We start from the raw sequence: 14,925 nt of genomic DNA on the forward strand, positions 1-14,925 counted from the left end.
AGTTGGCTTACTAATGAGTTCTTTAGACACAAAAATCAAGGTGCGTCAAAGAAAAAACAGATAATAGGACTTTATGAAAATAGTAAACTTTGAAGCATCAAAGATATCATTAAGTGAATGAAAATACAAGTCACCGACTGAAAAACATGAAAATCATATATTTGAAAAGAACTTGTTCCCAAAATATTTAGAGATAGCTTGTATCTCAATAAAAATGAAAAAAAAAAGAAACCCTAATTTTAAAATGGGCAAAAATTTGAATAGATATTTCATCAAATACATTTTATGAATGGTTTGTAGCACATGAAAACATACTTAACATCATTAATCATTAAGAGAATGAAATTAAAACCACAGTTATTTACCAGTTTACTCACACTAGAATCATCATAATCAAAAAGTTAGATAATAACAGATGTTGATAAAGACATGTAAAACCTAGAATGTTCATACATTATTGGTGAAAATGTAAAATGGTACACCACTTTGGAAATAAGCAGTTTCTCACAGAGTTAAGTATGAACTCGTAGGTGTATATACCCATAAGAAGACAAAGTTTTTGTTCAAACAAAAAAATTTTACTGGAATGTTCACAGGAGCATTATTCCTAATAGCCCAAATCATGAAAATATCCCAAATTTCCATCAACTAATGACAACATCGGCACATTGTGTTATAGTGTATCTATAAAGTAGAATGCTATTTAGTAATTGGAAACAAACTGCTGGTATACACTATGATGTGGGTAACATCAAAAACATTAGGCTAAGTGAAAAAGCCAGATGGAAAAGTCTACCCATTGTATGAAACCATTCATAGGAAATATGTAGAAAAATAAACCCTGTAGAGACTTCCTGAGGCTGGCAGTCAGAGGGGATTGACAGGCATGAAAGATCCATTTAAGGTGATGGAAATGTTCTAAAACTGGATTATGGTTATGGTTGTACAACTCAGTAAACCTGTTAAAGCTCTGGATTATGTCATTAAATGTATGCATTTATGTCAATTGTATCTTAAGCTAATACAAAGTTATCACAGAAAAATTACATAAAGCGTGTCACCTTCAGAGTAACTTGCACATGTGTACTGTCTCTTTGATGCTTAAATATTCTTGAAAGACTTGAAATAAACCCCATCCTTCTGTTAGCTGTGCTATTCTAAGGAGGGTTGGAAACAATTAAGCAAAGAGCAATAATGTGTCCATCCATCTGAAGGTAATGTTAACATCCATATTTGCTCGATTGATGGTGATTCCCAATTCTCTTTCATAGCTAGGAAGTCTACATTTCCATTCACAATTCACGCTATATCAGAAGACAACAAACTTCAAAGTATGCGAGGAACTACTCTTGCTGAGCATATTTTATGAATAATGATTTAAATTTTCAACTTTAAACATTAAAGGTTATTTTTAAAAAACGTTTTATTGATGTACTATAGTTGTAAGTAATATTGGGATTCATTGTTACATATTTGTACTTGCACACAATATAACAATATAATTTGGCCAATATCATTCCCCAGTGTTTCCCCTTTTCTTCCTCTCCTCTTCTCCCTCATCCTGGTCCCTTTCCTCTGTTCTACTGATCTCCCTTCAATTTTCATGTAAATTCCCCTCCCATCTTTCTTTGTCTTCATTCTCTCTAAGCTCCACATATGATAGAAAACATGCAATCCTTGACTTGCAGAGTTTGTCTTATTTCACCTAATATAATGTCCTCAAGTTTTATCCATTTTCCTGAAAATGACATAATTTCAATCTTTTTATGGCTGAATAAAACTTCATTGTATACATATACCACATTTTTTTATCCATTCATCCACTGACTGACACCTAGGATAGTTTCATAGTTTAACTATTAAGAATTGTGTTGCAATATCAAGGATATGCATGTATCATTATAGTATGATGACTTTAATTCTTCAGGATAAATATCAAGGAGTGGTATAGCTAAGTTATGTGATAGTTCTATTCCTAGTGTTTTGAGGACCCTCCATACTAATTTCCATAATGATAATGTTTAATAAAGATTTCCAATGAAAATATGCTTGTGGTATGTGAATGTTGCAAAATGATCAAGACTCTCAAAGGTTACACCTTAAATAATTGAACCATTTCATTTCCAATAGGCTATCACGAACAGGGTTTATCAATAATAATCATGATTGAGCTGTGCCAAAAATTTTTTTATAAATGATTTGGTTCATCAGACTTCACTATACTGAAAATATCCAATATCCAATATTCAATTACTTTCTTTATTTTGGGAACTGATGAGATTTTAAAAATAACTCAAGAAAACAAATACCATGGCCATATCTAAGCACATGGCCCTGGGTGTTAAAAAATGAACTAAATATTCTTCCTTTCCTGATTGAGCTCAGAGTAATGTAGAGAAATCAAACATGGAAACAAATATTTGCGATTCTCTGTGCCAAGCAATTTGGTGAGGATATGAAGGAATGCTTCTTGAATGAATGAAAATAGAAAATAAGCAGACAAAACCCTAAATCCGGGCTACATTCCAATGAATCTATAATGATCTGAAACACGAAATAAGCCATGCTTCCTCCCTGTCCTTCCCTTCTGCAGTGAACACTATGTGGTAGAGGTCAAGCTTCCAACTGCAATGTTTGAGTTGCTACCTGCACAGATTAAAGAAGGACAGTTACTCCGTGTGCATCCAGTACTTTTTAATGTTGGGATCAATGAACAACAAACTCTTGCTGAGAGGTAAGCTTCAGGTACAAGGTTGATTTCAGTTGTTCTTTTTTCCTTTTTAGGCTATGTGGGGAAATCCCACATGATTCTGCATATAGGATTTAGATATATTTATTGGTACCATTCTGCATTTTATTGATTCCAAGTTAATCGATATACCAAGGTAAAATATTCATATTCAAGGAAATATGGCCCAAATTTAAATTTAAATTTTAAAAATTGGGGTACACGTAGAGGCTAATAGCAAAGTAGTCACATGGATCAGCTTTTTTTTTTACACTTGCTAGTACAATGTGTGTATTAAATTTGAGAACTTTTTATGTTCATATATATATATATTGACATTATAAATCCAGTTATATGTGTTAAAATTTTATGAACATAGTCTGTTTTTTCCTTGTTTTATGTATTATTATAACTATAGTAGGATAATGTTAACATGTCTTTTAATAATGACTTCCTCAAATAGTAAAAGACTTTATGCAATTCCATGAGGCATTGTCAAAAAATACTTATTCTTTCGGAGCAGAAAACTTAACTTCTTCACCTTACCTAATTTACATATAAAGATTATAGAAACTGTGGATAAAAGTTTATAGAACACAGGTGTAAAAAATTTTAGAGAAAGAAGTGATCATCTTGTTTAAGCCAGATGTGGTAGCTCACACTTGTAATCCCAGCATCTTGGGAAGCTGAAACAGGAGGAGCGAAAGTTCAAAGCCAGCCTCAGCAACTTAGCAAGGCCCTAAGCAACTCAGTGAGACCCTGTCTCTAGATAAAATACAAAAAAAAAAAAGAGGGGTCTGGATGTGGCTCAGTTTTCCTCTTGTGTTCAATCCCTGATACAAAAAAAAAAAAAGAAAAAGAAAAGAAAGGCCTGGCTGGAGAAGTCTCTGACAGGTAAACTTTGGACAATCTGAGAGTCTTTGGTATTTAAAATGATTTCTTAACTCCCCATAAGTAACTGTTCTAAAGTGTATGGCATATTACTTGTTAAATATATAGATCTTCATTACTGTCTTTTACTAAACTAACATTTCTGCTATAATTGTAGTTCTCTTGAATTTCAATGATGCTTAACATGCCTCTTGTTAGCTATTATTTTCAGACTCTCTCTTTGCTTCTCCCTCTTACCCACAAGATGTTTCCTGGAAAACATAGGTTTTCATAATTTTCATTTGGCAGTTAACAAGTAGATGATGAAGCTTTGTATTTTATGTTTGATTTCAATCCATGTGGAAGCTGTTAGTCTCTTTTCTTACAGTACTTATATATCAAAATATAGTTGTATGCATAGTATTGTACATGAAGTTTTCTTTGATAATTAAACACTTTTTAAAATCAGTATAAAAGTTTGTATTGTGTGTGTGTGTGTGTGTGTGTGTGTGTGTATAATCTTTTTCCTCATATCAAATGATATTCCTGAACTTAACTCACACAACTTGGGACAAAAAGAACCAGTCTAATAAATAGTGTCTTTTTGATATAGCAAAACTTTTTTGGTACACTAGAGTATGGTATATTTGGGGTTTGAATTAACTCATAGACAAGGTAAAACTTAAAGATAAAAAAATTAATTGCTCAAACTTCAGGAGACTGGGAAATCTAAGAGCCAGGTCTCAGCTGCATTGGTCTCTGATGAGGGCAGATGTCTGATCACGTTCCCCTGTGTGCTCACATGGCCTCTTCTTTGTGTAGATAGTGCAGAGCTCTCTGGTGTCACTTCTTGTAATGTACAGCATCAGAGCCTACACCCATAACCTCATTCAGCCCAACTCACTTACTCGGAGCGGGGCCCCATTACTAAATACAACAAAACTAGGGTTAGGGTTTCTGCACATGGATTTTACTAATCTTACTTCAATGAGGATGCTATGTTAAAAACACCAGTTCACTCTGGTATCTTAAAAAGTTAGAAAAGTGTATTTTCAGTCTGGAGAAACTCTTTTAATTTTCCTATGACTATATTCATGTTCTCCAAGTTCAATTCATACAGATATTAAACATTGGCTCTGCCAGGCACTGCCATGTCCAGCTATGGGACAGAGGGAGACAGGAAACGTGGGATGTGATACCTGTGCTGAATGAACTACAATACATTAAGGAGGATGAGTCAGCCAACACCACGTTACATTTGACTTTTGCAATCATCAAAGATGTTGAAAGGACAGAAATAGCGTGGGAAAGAAATGGGAGATGAGTCCACGTGGAAGATCCCTTGGAAAACAAGAGCTTTTCCCTGCTTTTTAGAATATGAATTAATCAAGCCAACAAGGAAGGTTAGACATTCTAGTCAGAGGAGGAAGAACATGTGAACAGTCTCAGAGGTGTTAAGACAATGCTGAGAAGGGAGAAGGGTGTAACTATACTCCCATGAGTGTGTTTGATAGCTTTTGTGGAGAGTTCAGTCCTGAACAAAGGGACCAGACTTTGTCATTACAGGGAGAAGAGAAGCATTGAAGTTCAGTGAGCTGATAGGGTGATATTGATTCTTTCAGCATTTGGTTTATGTATAATGCAATGCCGGGTCCACAGCTGATACTGAGCAAATATTTATTGAATGAATGAATGATCTCGTCATGCTACATAATAGACAAAAAGGGAAGGAGGCTGGAGGTATATCACTGGAGCATTTGGGAGGCTTGAGGAGAGTAATTAACTACCTAATATATAGTGACAGTGGAAAAAAAAAGGAAGGGAAAGCAGACGTGGTAAATATCAATAAATAGTGGGTAGGATGGGGGAACGAAAGGAAATCCAAAATGGTGCCTGGATTTTGAACTTCAGTTAAATGACAGGATATCGGGGATAGGTCTACAAACAGTCAATAAGAGGAAATGGATTCAGGTTTGGGTTATGTTGCACATGAAGTCAGTATAGGAGGGACACAACTCACACTGAGAATTCCAATCTAGAAATATGGATTGGGATGTAGATACGTACTGGGAGCCATTTATACAGCATCCTTTGGACTTTTGAACTTGGGAAATTGTCAAAGAGAAGACAGGGACACATGAGTAGAAAGGTTTATCTTAAAGAAGAACTAAAAGAACCCTGGTTCAGAGAGGTTGGTCTTAAAATTTAGCAGGAAAAAAATATCTGTAAAAGTGAACTCCTCTCTGTGGGTATAGGGCTGTCCATATTCCTCTGGCAGTTGATAGTGTACAAGACTGCATGCAGCACAGTGCCCTGTCCTGGTCTTTTGAAGCATTCCCAAGCTGCCATGGGTAATGAGGAAGATTGAATGGATTCAAAGAGAGAGAGGGAGGGAGGGAGGGAGGGAGGATTTTCTATGCATGCAGAGATGCAGCCCTGAAGAGTAGATGCAGGGTAAGGAAAATTAACATTCACCGGATACTAGTTTTCTACATGCACAGGGGGTTATGTTTGCATATGGTATTTAGTCAGAGTTCACAGGCGATGATGTGAGACTAGTTTGGTGTTGTCAGAGTGATTGGTGGAATCAGGGCGGTGGAGACTAGAATACGCTTGAAATCACATTTGTGAAATGTAGCTTAAAAAATGAGTGACTTTCTCTTAGGAAACTATTGTCATCTATTTATAAAGCAACGATAAAAAATGTTACTTTTTGGAGCTCTTCTACAATCTATAAGTACTTTCTTTTTTCTACTTTTAGGTTTGGAGATGTCTCTTTGCAAGAAAGTATTAACCATGAAAATTTTGAACTTCTGAAAGAATATTACACAACATTTATGGAAAAGATGCCTCCTGATTGTAAGTACATGAGTTGTAGAAAACAATAACAATAATTTCTTGATTATAAATCTTCAGGAGAGGTCAGGCATCGAGGTCAGTGACTAAAGAAGCATAGGCTGGGAGTTGAGCATGATTTTGAGATTATGAGAACCAAAAAGATTGATTGCCAAGGTGGACGGGCTGACGCCTGCCTCATTACCTTGATTGCACTTTAGAATATGTCCCACAGCTCATGCAGGGACATTAACTTCAGTGCCATTGGAAAATGACAAAAATTTAAAGTTTAGAACTTAACATTAGAAACCTCTATTGAGCCTAATAAAAATTTTTGCATAATTCTTCACCATATAAAACACTTAAGTAAATCCTTAAGTCTCCAATTTGCAAGATAACATCAGACATGTCACACACTGTATAAAGAGAAAATCAGAAAGAACACAAGTTACACAATGTAATGCCCAGTAACATAAAAGAAGGAGCCAATTTACTGAATATACTTATTGCAACATTTTACAGGAAGAACTTAAGGCATTCAAGCTTATAGAAATGTGTTTTACATTTTTTTGGAAAAGATTTGGACATTGTTTAATTCTGAAGCTCTTTTTCCTATACCATTAAGTACATAACACTTAAGTAGTCCAACATCAGACAATTAAGAATGTCTTTGGAGTTCATTTGCAAATAAATATAAATATGCTGAGATATTGAGAAATTCACAATGATAATAAACTAGATTTTAATAAAGTAGGGAATATTTTAACATTTTCAACCAAAAATTATAATTGAAATCTACCTGTCATCCAATCACAAGCCATTTGTTCACTGCCTTACAGTCTTATAACTACTTTGTGATAATATTAGGTGGCAGAATGTTAGGTCTTTTCATTAACCCAGTGAACGTTGAATCAGATTTCTTCAGTGGGCATATGCATGTCCATGTGCAAACAAAAAGTTTTACTTTTAGTTTTCATAATATAATTTTTATATTATTTTATTTTCCATCAAATTTTTTTGTCAAAATGAAATTAAGCAGATAGAGGTTTTTTAGCAACCAGCACACTTTGAATTATAAATTTGTTAATTACCTGAAAAGTTACTATATTATGTATAAAACGCTTTTGCTTTGGTCATTAATTAAAAAAAAGAGTTGACCCTAACTTGGATGTTGGTGAGTCTTCAGTCTGTTTATAAGTTATTTGTAATTTGGAAGTAAATCTCAGAATTTTTATCAACTTGATTTCTGTTTATCTTGTTCTTAAAATGTATGTGTAGTTCCTGGATTAGCAATAGCAGCCTGACCTGGGGACCTGTCAGCAATGCAGACTCTCAGGCCCCACTGCAGATGTACTAAACTTACCCTGAACCCATATTTTAATAATCTTTCCAAGTGGTTCCTGACCCACATTAACTCTCTTTTTTAGTTGTAGATGGGCACAATACCTTTATTCTACTCATTTTTAAGTGGTGCTGAGAATGGAACCCAGTTCCTCACATGTGCTAAGCAAGCGCTCTAGCACTGAGCCACAACTCCAGCCCCCTGATCCACATCAATTCTTGAGAGCCAGCAATGGTCATTGATATGTCATCCTCATTCAAAACCTATGTTAAAGTCCATGAACAACACTTGTACCACCTGTAAAAGAATCATGGAGAATATTGATGAAATATTGCCTGAGAGATGAAATACAAAATAATTCTATTTTCAATGTAAATTAAACTTCTCATAAAAATAAATATTAAAAATTTAAAAAGATAAAACCTTATATATTAGCAATTAAATAGTTGTCCATTTGTATCAATGAGGAATTGTTTGCAGGACCTCCTGCAGATACAAAAATCTATGGATGCTGAAGTACTCTATAAAAATGGTGTAGTATTTGCATAAACCCTGGATACATACTCCTGGATGCTTTAAATCCTCACTAGATTATTTATAAAAGCCATACAATCTAAATGCTATGCAAATAGTTGTTACGCCATGTTGCTTATAGGAAATAATAACACAGAAAATCTGTACATGGTCAAATACAGTTTGAGTCAGTTAGCAGTGTTTTAGTTTTCTGAATATGTTTGGTGGCTGATTGAATAAACAGATGTCCAACCTGTGGATGTGGAGCACTGACTGTATAATCAAGTGTTTTTAGAAACTTGAAAATTTACTCTTTGAATACAGGATGGCCTTTCGGGTCATACCAGTTCCATTTCATTATTTAGTCAGGAGTCTTAATATTACTGGATTTTCCTTTTTTGTTTCCTATATTTTTGAGACAAGGCTATCTTAGATTCACGGCAGAATGGAGTTGTAGCATGACTGTGGTACATCTGAACCAGGGTGTCAACCCCATTTGTATAGTTATGCTGACACCTGGGGGCTAGGCCTGAGTTAGAAACATTGCAGGCCAAAGCATGATTTGAGTTGTACTCCATTTGAGGACAAAACCACAAAGCTTGTGAGTAGAGAAAGATTAGAGGTTAGGCCATTTGCTAAAAGGGAAGGAACTACTATACTGGGCCATATCCACAATCCATAAAGTTTATTGTTTTCTCTCACAGTAAAATCAATGGATAGTTTCTGTCGATATTTAAGATTAATTCTCTTAATAAATCATTTTTCCTTATTAATCCATTATGAATGTGCTTTCCATTAATTTATCAACCTGTTTTCAAATGATTTATGCATGAAATAGTTGAATTCTATAAGACTTTGAGGAAAAACAATAATTTTTTCTCCAAAGACTTTTTTTTTAACCTTAAGGGATGCCCCTTACTTTTCTTATATCAAGACATAAAGATACATCCCATCCCAATATATTCACTCCCAAAAGGCTTTCATCTTTTTGCGCTTCTCTTTTTTTATTTGTTCTTTTTAGTTACACGTGAAAGCAGAGTCCATTTTGATGAAATTATACATGCATGGAAAATATTTATTGTAACTAGGGCCCCAGTCTTATGGATGTACATGATGATGGGATTCACTGTGGTGTAGTCACCTGTGAATCTTTTATTCTTTTGTTTAGAAAAATTTTCAGGACTAAAATCATATTCTTCCCCAAATCTTCTCTATTCCCATTATAAGTAGTATATTTAATGGGCAGTCTCAATTCAGCAGTCTACAAACATGGGACAGGTTTATTTTAGTGACTGTTATCAGGTTTACTGAACACTTGAACCTTTGGAGTTAGTAATTGGGGGAGGGAAGTTGAAAGAAACTTGGTCATTATATACCTTCCAATATGTTCATCATTGTCTAGTAATTTGTGACTCACATATTTAAAAAGTTCAATGCAATTAGAGTAAGTATTTAATCAAATTCATATTATTATTATCCTCCACCCTCGGCTGTGGACAGACCATCAGGGGAAGGCTTGGTAAAGCAGGGCAGCTCCTGTGTCTTTGTCCTGGAGAAATCATGGGATCTCAAAGGATATCTCATGGAATGTCCCTGTTACAAAGAGGCAAGCCAGGTATAAGAATCCCAGGAGAGGGCATTTCCTTCCCTGAAAATGATGTGAAGCAAGTCATACATGTCTAAAATTGCCACCGGATAGAACTGCTGCTGCTGGCCCCTTTTCTGTGCTGTGAATTCTCCCTCACAATTTTTTTTTCTCTAGTGATGCTGCTTCCCAACAGCTGCCATCCCTGCACTGACTCTGAGGCACAGTGATCTCTGGGAGCTGCTTCCCCTCAGGCCCTACCTGTGGTATTCACTGGCCCCTTTGATCAACTGGGAAATTCCGTGGGGCCTGTATTTGTGCTTCTCCTATTTGCTCTGATCTTCCCATTGAGCTTGATGATCTGAGACATCTTTCAGACATCTTTCAAGCCCCTTTCTTGCCTCCCTAAAACATGAAGACATTTAATTTTGCATTATAAGTAAACTGAAAAGAAAAATAAAGCACTTCTGTAAATCACCAGCACAAAAGGCTCCGTGTTTCGAGACGGTTATCGAATCTCACATATAATCCAGAGCTTTTGTAAAAGGAGCAGATTCAATGCTTCTTTCTCTCTGCTTTAAGGTTGGAAGGACCAACTGTCCATTGTTCACATCCAAGCACTTTCTCTAATAGTAATGCCCTGTACCCAACACAGAGGGAGATTGGAATCATAATAATATCGGTTTATTAAAACTTGACCACTTAACTGACTCCTTTATTCAAACAAAAAGAATGGATTGTGTAGCACTTTTGACTGCAAAGGAAAACCAGGCCGGGCTTTGTTTTTAGCTATTCTAAATTATTTCTATATTAATTGAAAATTCTTTATATGTATAGGATCTCCTCCATTATAGCAATAAGAATTCCACATGAAATGCTTTTTTAGAAAAAAATGAAAAACTTAGTTTGCAATGCAAGTGGGTAGAATGTTGTCATGTATTTCATTGTATGTATGTGATTTTTGCTGGAAGTCTCACATTAAATGGAGCAGGTACTGTTGAAGATCATATTATGTATAAAACTCTGCCAATCACTATGGATGATGAAGATGAATAGGCCTGTCCCCTAGTAGCACACAATTTAACGACTCAGTGTCATCAAAGAATAATCTGCATTAACTCTGAACCTCATTTCAGAAAAAATAGTTGCTATTTTAGAGTGTTGATCCTTTTTCTGAATAATTTGATTTTATTGTTTTTTGCTTCCATTGTTCAAAGAGTTTTACTTTATCCTTGATTGTTTCTGACATTCATGGTCTGGTTACGCATTGTCATAGCTTTCATTTCTGCACTAGGAAAAATAAAACATCCTGTACATTCATTCCATTTACAAAAATAGGAAAAGAGAATGCAAATTTAATAGTTTATGGATAATTAATTTTAGATGAATTATTTAAACAGTTTTTTCCACAGTCTGCATAGAAAATGATAACAGACATTGTGAAAGGTAATATCTGTAACTACAAGAAAAGTAGGGCTATAGAGCCCGCAAAGAATGGAGGAGTTATTTGACATTGAGGCCAAAAAGAAACTAAAATGAGAGGCATATAATCCAGGGAAAGGTGAGCAAGAATATTAGATGTGTTGAAGACAAAGAATAAGGATTAAAGAGAAGCTATTGGATTTGGTTCCTATGAATGATTGATGACGTTTAATGGACTAGTTTTAATTAGCAGGCTTTTAAGAAGAGAACACATCTTGTACAAGTAGAGAGAGAGAGAGTAAAAGCCACACCTTAGGAAACTCACCACTGAATACCAAGAGAGAAATGAGAAAGTAGGCTGAAAGCAATGAAATGAAACAAAAGGGTTTTTTCCAAGAGGAGAGGTCAATGTTTGTTCAAAGACGGATGGAAATTTCATAGTGCTCTCTATGGGCTAAGAACCTACTCTTGGTGTTGCTGAGAGGTTCTGGAGAAGGTAGTAGTGGTGAGTCTCCTGTAAGTAGCCAGAAAGTTCCAAGAGAGTACAGAGGACTAGACCTCCCGTGTAAGGCAGAGACTGAATATAACCTGACAGGGATGAAAGTAGTCTTCTTGCTTCTATATAATGAAAACGGCCATGCCTGGCTGAGGCCCCATTAACACCTGAAAAATTCCGGCAAAAATCCACAGTTGCTCTGTGAAACTGGTGTTCTACACATCAAAGGTTTGAAAGGTTACAAAGGGGAGCTAGGAGTTGGTCTTCAAAACCCTGCTGGTCACCGCTGGTTCTCAGGTCTCACAGCCCTTTGGTGAATTTAGAGGGAAAAGCCTTAGAGAAAGATTTTTTTTCACATATCCTTTGCCAGTTTAAAAAATCAGGTCAATCATGGTTTTCCTTGATAGCCTGTTAACTTCTTTTAACAGAATTATTGAAATATACTTCTTAAATATAATTTGTAAAAAGCTGTGCATGCCTATTAAGAAGTCTGACATCTTTTACTGACCTAACACTTTGTTAGCGGAGTGTAATTTAGACTAAAATATTCTTAGCCTTTTGGACTTCTATTCTTCTTTTCCTCCCTCCCTTCTTTTCTTCCAGTGCTAGGGACTGAACCCAGGGCCTTTCACATGCTAGGCCAGCACTCTACCACAGAGGGGTTCCCTCAGCCCCTCAGTTAGCATTTTCTATTTTTACTATTTCAATTTTTTCTTAACTCTCACTTTAAAAATTGATACGTGGAGTAAAGCTGGCTCAAGTCGGGATAAAATTAGAGAGATTTAATAAATGTTGGAATTCAAAATAAATGGAATTTATAAAAAGAAATGGTGCTCTATTGGGACAAGTAAACCTGCAAATAAGAGGATTTCACAGAAGCAGATGAAAAAGAAAAGCTTAACTATAAACACAGTATAGGACATAAAAAATTAGGTTAATTAGATCAAAGAATTGAACAACTCCCTGTAATATCTGATACTTTGTCATTTTGGACATTGCCATATATAACCATCGAAAAAGTAGCATATTTCTCAAACATGGGCCAGAACTCTCTAGTAAATGAAGATAATTTTCCAGAACAAGTGTGTGATGATATTTTCTTGAATTAAAATATTATTTTTGTGTCCAAAAGAAATGGAAAGAACAGCTGCCAAGGGATTATTTGGAACTGTTCTTGGTATAAAATAAACTTACAAATTGATGCACATGAGAGTATTGCTAGAAAACCAGCTACAATATTAATAACACATATTTTGCTCCAAAATAAAAAACCTCAATACTAGGTTTTGGCAGACTTTGTTAGCAAACTGTACTATTGGACTCACCATCCTGTCTAATGCCATAGTCACTATCATGTGTCAATGAGTACTCTGTACTACACATGGATAAGAGCACTGAAGAGGAAAGTGTAAATCAGCTCCTGTGGTTGGTACACTTATCAGAGAGGTGCTTCAACATTTGCTCTGACAATGACGATTAAGGCTGTTTAAGTGGATGATGCCTTCAGTTAGTGATCATTCTGTGAGCTCTATCACAGACTAGGAAATACATGATGAAATCAACTCTGACAGCACCAGCTACATATGCCTCATAGACGGGCAACACTCCACAAACCAAAAGGGCACACGTGAATACCAGGCTGTTAATGGCACCCATCTTTATACTTTGTACATGTGCATTCTCTCTCTCTCTCTCTCTCTCTCTCTCCTCTCTCTCTCTCTCTCTCTCTCTCTCTCTCACACACACACACACACACACATATGAAGCAACTCAGATGGAATGATATTTTCATTCAATGTGAAATTACCTTGATTTAATATGTCATGCTAAATTAAAGTGTCTAAGTTTCCTAAGCACCAAGAATAATCTGAATAGTACAGAATTCTAATATTTCTAACAAACTGGAAGATAAAAGATAGAAAAAGATGTGGAGGCTAACTCACAATAAGCAGGGGTGGAGAGAAGAATAGAAGTTCATTGTTATAGACAAAGGGGAATGAAGGAAAGGGAGGGTGCATGGGAATAGAAAAGACAGTAGAATGAATCCAACATAACTTTTCTGTTTATGTATGAATACACAACCAGTGTAACTTCACATCATGTACAACTGCAAGAATGGGAAGTTACACTCCATGTATGGATGGTATGTCAAAATACATTCTACTGTCACATACAACTAAAAATAACAAATAAAAAATATTTTAAAAAAATATAAAGTTAGCCTGTAAATGACCCACTAAGGCTCAGCAAAAGAATACAGAATGAAATAAATGTGAAAATTTTAAAAAAGATATTAGGATTTTCTGAAGTTAACATGAGTATCCTTTCAACACCTATTATACATTGATTATCATATAACTAATTTACATTAATAAATTTAAAGGCATTTCAACTTTGATTCTAAGTAGACATCCAAATATACAAAAGAAAAATCCAGTTAGTCATCCAAATATTTTGCTTATTTTGTTTCAAGCATATGTATATTTGGAAACATTCAGATGGTAGAGGAAATTTTCACATATTAGCCATATGTTTGGCATTGCATAGATACACAAAAATGTTAAAAGGATCTGGCAGTATAAGGGAGATTTATATATCTATTTCTGCACAGATAAAATTACATGATATCCATCTATGCATTGATTAAGAGATCATATAACCTTTAGGACAACTTCAAGTTGAAGAACCTCAAAGCTGAAACTGTCCAAAAGAGGGCAGATGAAAATAGAATTGGAAGATTTCTAGGTGTCTCCATCTTTTCTACACCGATTTTTCTTCTAAATCTACTCCAGTCAGCCTTCTTTTCTCATAACTCCTCTGAAATGTTTTTTTGGAAGGGATTTGAACCCTGTTAGACCTAATGCCTGGTTCTTTGTCCTTGTCTTACTTGATCTAGTCGTGGGTTCAGCATGGTTATTTATTCCCTCTCTTATCATCACACATTTCTGTGATATCTCTTCTCTGCTCCCTTGTTGAACATGGCCTCACTACCTTGAATACATCTATGAACCATTGACCTTCATGTCTTCATTTCTGGCCCATCTATCTTCTCTGAACTCATGTTCTGATCAATGCCTTAAACTTGGTTCCTGCTGTCATATATACCTAATTAAAAAATTTTTAAATTGGAGTTA

The 14,925-nt window shown here is 35.3% G+C and overlaps 1 protein-coding gene across 4 annotated transcripts in view; it reads left to right on the plus strand.

Annotated features, from left to right (window-relative positions):
- The window catches only part of Inpp4b (inositol polyphosphate-4-phosphatase type II B), a 372,392-nt gene that overhangs the window by 275,583 nt on the left and 81,884 nt on the right, over positions 1-14,925 (plus strand). For all 4 annotated transcript variants that reach the window (XM_071614653.1, XM_027926549.2, XM_071614654.1 and 1 more), the window contains 2 exons: positions 2,594-2,734; positions 6,360-6,457. In XM_071614653.1, coding sequence (XP_071470754.1) covers positions 2,594-2,734; positions 6,360-6,457 — 239 coding nt within the window. The remainder of the gene's footprint in view (positions 1-2,593; positions 2,735-6,359; positions 6,458-14,925) is intronic.

Source organism: Marmota flaviventris, chromosome 7 (assembly GCF_047511675.1).
Source record: "Marmota flaviventris isolate mMarFla1 chromosome 7, mMarFla1.hap1, whole genome shotgun sequence".
Taxonomy (NCBI): domain Eukaryota; kingdom Metazoa; phylum Chordata; class Mammalia; order Rodentia; family Sciuridae; genus Marmota; species Marmota flaviventris.